Genomic DNA, 7,581 nt, shown 5'->3' with positions numbered 1-7,581 from the left:
CATAATTATTGATCCGATTCTTTCTTACGGTTACAAAATAATGTATGGCAGTCTCCATGACCGAATTTATGACCGAATAATGTATGGCAGTCTCCATGTAACGTAATCGAAAATGTAACATAATCGATTAGGTTACATTTTCGAAAATGTACATTTTCGATTATGTTACGTAATCGATTATGTTACATTTTCGATTATGTTACATTGTCGATTATGTTACATAATCGATTATGTTACATTTTCGATTACGTTACATTTTTTACTATGTTACATAATCGATTGTGTTACATTTTCAATTATGTTACATAATCGATTATGTTACATTTTCGATTATGTTACATTTTTGAATACTGGAAAAATTTCGAACAGGCCACAGGGTGACGTCAGGGCATAATTATTGATCCGATTCTTTCTTACGGTTACAAAATAATGTATGACAGTCTCCATGTAACGTAATCGAAAATGTAACATAATCGATTAGGTTACATTTTCGAAAATGTACATTTTCGATTATGTTACGTAATCGATTATGTTACATTTTCGATTATGTTACATAATCGATTATGTTACATTTTCGATTACGTTACATTTTTTACTATGTTACATAATCGATCATGTTACATTTTCGATTATGTTACATAATCGATTATGTTACATAATCGATCGATTATGTTACATTTTCGATTATGTTACATTTTCGATTATGTTACATAATCGATTATGTTACATTTTCGAATATGTAACATAATCGATTATGTTACATTTTCGATTATGTTACATAATCGATTATGTTTCATTTTCGATTATGTTACATAATCGATTATGTTACATTTTCGATTACGTTACATAATCGATTACTTTATATTTTCGATTATGTTACATAATCGATTATGTTACATTTTCGATTATGTTACATAGTCAATTATGTTACATACTCACCATCAACATTACCATCACCATCACCACCACTATCATCATCACCATCAACATTACCATCACCATCATCATTATCACCATCACCATCATCATCACCATCATTAACATAATCATCACCATGATCACCACTACCACCACCATCGTCTTCATCATCATCATCATCATCATCATCATCACTACCATCATCACCATCACCATCATCAACATCATCATCATCTTCACATCATCATCATCATCATCATCATCACAATTACCATCATCGACATCATCTTCACCATCATCATCATCATCATCACAATTACCATCATCATCATCAACATCACCATCACCATCACCATCATCACCATCACCATCACCATCACCATCACCATCACCATCATCATCTTCATCACCATCATCATCATCATCATCACCATTATCATCATCATCATCATCATCATCATAATCATCATCATTATCATCCTCATCATTACCACCACCACCACCATCATCATTAGCATCAACATCATCAGCATCAGCATCATTAGCATCGTCTTCATCATCAACGTCACCATCACCATCACCATCACCATCACAATCACAATCAACATCATCATCATCATCATCATCACCACCACCATCATCACCATCTCCATTACGATCATCATCACCACCATCATCATCATCATCACAATCACCATCATCACAATCATCAAATCATCATCATCATCTTCATCATCACCACCACCACCACCAACATCAACATCATCATCATCATAATCATCATCACCACCATCATCATAATCACCACCACCATCATCATCAACATTACCATCACCATTACCATCACCATCACCATCGTTATCACCATCACCATCATCATTATCATCATCATCACCACCACCACCACCACCATCATCATTAGCATCAACATCATCAACACCATCTTCATCATCTTCATCATAACCATCATCATCATCATCATCAACAACATCATCACCATCACCATCAACATCAACATCACCATCACCATCACCACCACCATCATCATCATCACCATCACCATCACCATCATTATCATCATCACCACCACCACCATCATCATCATCATCCCCATCACCATTAGCATCATCATCATTATCATCATCATCACCACCATCATCACCTATCACCATAATGATCACCATCATTATCACCATCACCATTATCGACTTCATCATCATCATGAACATCATCATCATTATCATCATCACCATCATCATCATCAACATCATCACCATCACCACCATCATCATCACCATCATCACCATCATCACCACCACCATCATCTACATCATCATTATCATCATCATCACCACCACCATCATCTACATCATCATCATTATCATCACAATCACCATCATCAGAATCATCATATCGTCATCATCACCACCACCACCATCATCATCACCATCATCACCATCACCATCACCATCACCATCATCAACATCATCATAATCATCATTATCTTCACCATCATCAACAACATCACCGTCACTATCACCATCATCACCATCACCATCATCATCATTAACATCACCATACATATTCTGCACCACGAATATGTTACATGATCGTTATGTTACATTTTCGAAAATGTAACATAATCGATTACGTAACTTAATCGAAATTGTAACATATTCGATTATGTAACATAATCGATTAAGTAACATAATCGATTATGTAACATAATCGAAAATGTAACATAATCGATTATGTAACATAATCGATCGATTGTGTAACGTAATCGAAAATGTAATATAATCGAAAATGTATAATAATCGATTATATAACATAGTCGATCGACTATGTAACATAATAAAAAATGTAACATAATCGACTATGTAACATAATCAATTATGTTGCATAATCGAAAATGTAACATAATCGATTATGTTACATAATCGAAAATGTATGTAACATAATCGAAAATGTAGCATAATCGGTTATGTAACAAAATGGAAAATGAAACACAATCGATTATGTAACATAATTGATCATGTAACATAATCGAAAATGTGACATAATCGAAAATGTAACATAATCGATTATGTTACATTTTCAAAAATGTAACATAATCGATTACGTAACATAATCGAAAATGTAACATAATCGATTATGTAACATACTCGAAAATGTAACATAATCGAAAATCTAACATAATCGATTATGTAACATAATCGATTATGTTACATAATCAAAAATGTAACATAATCGATTATGTAACATAATCGATCGATTATGTTATATAATCAAAAATGTAACATAATCGATCGATTATGTTATATAATCAAAAATGTAACATAATCGATTATGTAACATAATCGATCGATTATGTTACATAATCGAAAATGTAACATAATCGATTATGTAACATAATCAATCGATTATGTTACATAATCGAAAATTTAACATAATCGATTATGTTACATTTTCGATCGATTATGTAACATAATAGAAAATGTAACACAATCGATTATGTCATCATCATCATCACCACCACCACCACCACCACCACCACCATCATCACCATCGTCATCATCATCACCATCATCATCACTATCATCACCATCACAACATAATCATCATCACCACCACCACCACCGCCATCATCATCACCGTCATCTTTATCATCATCATCATCATCATCATCATCATCATCATCATCACTATCATCACCACCCCCACCACCGTCATCATCATCATTATCATGATCATCATCATCACTATCACCATCACCATCATCAACATCATCATCTCTCCATCTTCATCATCATCACCATCACCATCACATCACCATCCTCACCATCATCACCACCTCCTCAACCACCACCACCACCACCATCATCATCATCATCATCACCATCACCATCACCATCACCACCATCATCATCATCTTTATCACCATCACCATCATAAAGGTCTTGTTCATGTTCATTTGTTAACGAAATAATGTTCACGAACACTTACCGAACAAGATTATATGTCAGTGTTCGTTCATTAAGGAAATGAATGTGTTCACCAACACAAACGAACACAAATAAAATCGGTAGAGCTTAGAGATTGAGGCATATATAATCATCAATATGACTATTAAAAGCATGTAAACGAATCAAACGAACACAAACAAGGGCATGTTCATGTCCATTCATTTAACTTTGAATGGACACGAGCACTTAATTGAACAAATATTTATGTTTATTCGTTTATTTAAAAAATGAGCATGCTTGTCCGTCTGTGTTCATTTGTTTAAAATCTAAACGAACATAACTGAACAAAATGAAACCAAAATATATGAAAAAATGTAAATGAACACAAACAAACATAAACGAACATAATAAATATAATTAAATTAAATAAAATTAACAAATATAAAACTTTTAAGTAAATGACTCATCCAAATAATATTTAATTATTCATATTATACATAAACGAACAAAAATAAACAGACGTAAACGTACATAAACATAAATGAATGAACGGAACATATAAAACGAACTTCTCACCAAAAAGTTCACTGAACACTCAATGCGTTTACAGGCCTAAGTTAACACCCGTTGATGGGTAGCAATATGCACACAAAACTTTATAGCATCTTCAAATATGAACTACGAAAACAAAGAGAGAAGAACATTACAGAATGAGTTATGACGTGTTTTACGTGTAGGGTCAGTTTGGGATGCGTTTACGAATTACGATGCGTTAATGATAGGTCAATTTGGGATGTAACTTTGGTTCTTAATGGTATTGTGCGTAACACGGATTAACGAACCCGCAACCAACATAAACAAACTAAAATAACCGAATCAACGATGGTTTGGTTGTATATTTGGTTTTTGGGTGCGTGCACCAAAGACCGAGCCGACCCGGATTTTATAACCGAACCCAGCCCGTAATGTTTACTTTTTGTCAAGTAATATTTACAAAATAGAAAGAAAATATATTAAATAATGTCCTCCAGCATTTTTTTAATTTGATGGCTTTAACAAAAGTAGTAAACCATCCTCATTTTGTCATTGAGCTAGTGTTTAGGGTTGTTCAAGAAGCCCGTGATTCAAAGCTCGGGCTCATAACTTATTTGATAAAAGCTCGAATAAAACTAGCTAAAAAAACTTGATTTAAAACAACTTAAACTGAGTTGGATAATTTTTGTAACTGAGCCAACATCGACCAAAGCTCGACTCGTTGGCTCGATCTTAGGCCCGTTTCACTTCAAAATCGACCTCAAGCCTAGCTAAGCTGCCTCATTTAGTTTTGAGCTCGAGCTCGAAACCACTCTGACTCGACCTATTATTGTGAAACATATAAAGAAGATTAATAAAATTATATATATGGTTTGGATTAAATACAAATGACTTTTATCATGAGAAGTGTACAAATAACTAAAGTAACTATGTTAAAATTAGAGTAATTATTATTACACTATTATATTTTTTTTATGACATAATTACTCTTGTTCAAAACTATAATTACTTTAGTTATTTGTATGTTTAGTATATTATTTTTATTTGTACCGGATCCCTCCCCTATATATATATATATATATATATATATATATATATATATATTGACGTGAAAATCAGAAAGAGTAATTATGTATTACTCTATGACGTATTTACATAATTACTTTACTTTTATATATAATTATTATACTTGATTCTCACGTCTAGCACGTTAATTTCATTTGTTTTTTATTCAAACCATATAAATTTATATATACTATAAGTATACATATATATAAATAATTTAAAGTAATATAGGGGGAAGCATGTGGACAAAAGAATATATATATATCCATTGAATTATCCAGAAAGATCTTGTGAAATGTAGAAACTAACACGTAGCAAATAACTAAAACATCTGGCGGAACATTCTACCACCTTATAGCACTCTCCTTAGTACGCACTTAGCACTCTATTTAATCACCACGTACATACACACATCCATAGTTGGATAAGACAACATAACAAAACAACAACATCATGAACAAAGCAAAAGAAACAAACAATAATAATAAGCAAGAAGAGCCCGTGACAATCCGAGCAGTAAGTGCGAACGAAGAAGGCCGAAAATGGGTGGAAAAAATAGAAGTGAAAACTCACAATATTGATACTTTGAAGCATATAGAGAAGAAACTGACAGATAAAGGGTTGCACCGGCTCGACCGGCATCCGCGGGACGGGATTTCGCTTGAGAAGCAAGCGAAAGGTGGTCGGGGTGGGAAGTACACTTGGGATGGCCCTGGGGGTGTGGTGGATGATGAATTGGACCCCGCGCCGCCTGCGGTGGACGAGAAGGACCCGAATTATGTCGATGAGGAGGAGGAGGTGAGGGTGGCGAGAGAGGTGGATGGGGTGGTGGTTGGAGAGGTCGAGGTGGCGAAAGTGTTGGAGACAGGTGTTGGGAGGGTGGAGGTGGACCCACACTTGAAGGTTGCTTAGTTGTTGATGTAATATCGTGTTTTACCATGGCGTGTCTTATGTATTATTATTGTTGTGTTTTGAATTTCTATGGTTTGAATGGCCAACTTGTTAAGTGTGTTTGTTAGTGAAAAAGTGCCAACTTGTTAAGTGTGTTTGTTAGTGAAAAAGTGGTTGTTCATGGTTAAATATGTGGTTACTAACTTACTATGATGGGGCTCATCTTTTATTCCCCACCCCACCACCCCTCTACCTAGGTTTAGTGTAGAATGTATTTATACATGGAAAAGTTATGAAAAATTATATTTTAAATGAAATTAAGGTTTTAATTATGAAAATCATAAATGAAATTAAGGATTTAATTATAAAAATCAGGTATAGTAATTATATATATGTAGAATATTATGTAATTATTATATAATTACTTTGCTTGATTAATTTTATTTATATTTGATTTAAATCTTTTAAACATAAAAGTAGTAAAATAAAAGGCATCACACATTTTTGTGGTATATGTAGCAATGGAACTTTTTTTTTACTTTAATGAAAAGCCATAACTCAAAGTAGTAAAATAAAAGGCATCACACATTTTTGTGGTATATGTAGCAATGGAACTTTTTTTTTTTTTTACTTTAATGAAAAGCCATAACTCATGTTTTACCTGAATTTTCTTTTTACCTCCCTTTATTTAAAGGTGAGACTTTAGAACATTCAGCGCATTCCCAAGCCCAAATGTAATCAAATAATTTTTTTTTTTAATTTAAATTTATTACCATCTAAAATCCTTCTAATCTTTGCAAAGTTTGAATCTACCACCTCTACTTTGAAAGAATGGATAGAAGCTCTAAAAAGTTATCTAAAGCTCATGGAAGTTATCAACCTCCACTTTGAAAGAGTGGATAAAAGCTCAAAAAAGTTATCGATCTAAAGCTCATGGAAGTTGTCAAGAAAAAATATTATAATACTTTATTTGAATTGAGTTTGGATCAAATACAAAAAGAATTAACGTTCAAAATATGAGAATTAAGTAGTGTAGTTATATATATAGGTAAAAAATTATATAATTACATCATAGAGTAATAAATTACTTTATGATATAATTACATAATTTTCTACATGTATATATAATTACTGATTATGTAATTACATCATAGAGTACAAATTATTCTATGATTTAGTTACATAATTCTCTACATGTGTATATAAT

At 32.8% G+C, this 7,581-nt stretch overlaps 1 protein-coding gene across 1 annotated transcript; it reads left to right on the top strand.

Moving 5' to 3' along the window:
• The first annotated feature begins 5,845 nt into the window (after positions 1–5,845).
• LOC143613177 (uncharacterized) lies at positions 5,846–6,395 on the top strand. The gene has a single exon (XM_077086956.1). It carries the CDS (start codon positions 5,937–5,939, stop codon positions 6,393–6,395), a length of 459 nt encoding a protein of 152 aa, XP_076943071.1. The 5' UTR covers positions 5,846–5,936.
• Positions 6,396–7,581: the final 1,186 nt, after the last annotated feature.

Source organism: Bidens hawaiensis, unplaced genomic scaffold (assembly GCF_021521415.1).
Source record: "Bidens hawaiensis isolate Kalapana, Puna unplaced genomic scaffold, B.hawaiensis_p1.1 tig00036770_1, whole genome shotgun sequence".
Lineage (NCBI taxonomy): Eukaryota > Viridiplantae > Streptophyta > Magnoliopsida > Asterales > Asteraceae > Bidens > Bidens hawaiensis.
This window is presented reverse-complemented; position numbering and strand designations above follow the sequence as displayed.

Coding starts and splice junctions, on each gene's coding strand:
- LOC143613177 (XM_077086956.1), top strand. CDS start 5,937: ATGAACAAAGCAAAAGAAACAAACAATAATAATAAGCAAGAAGAGCCC.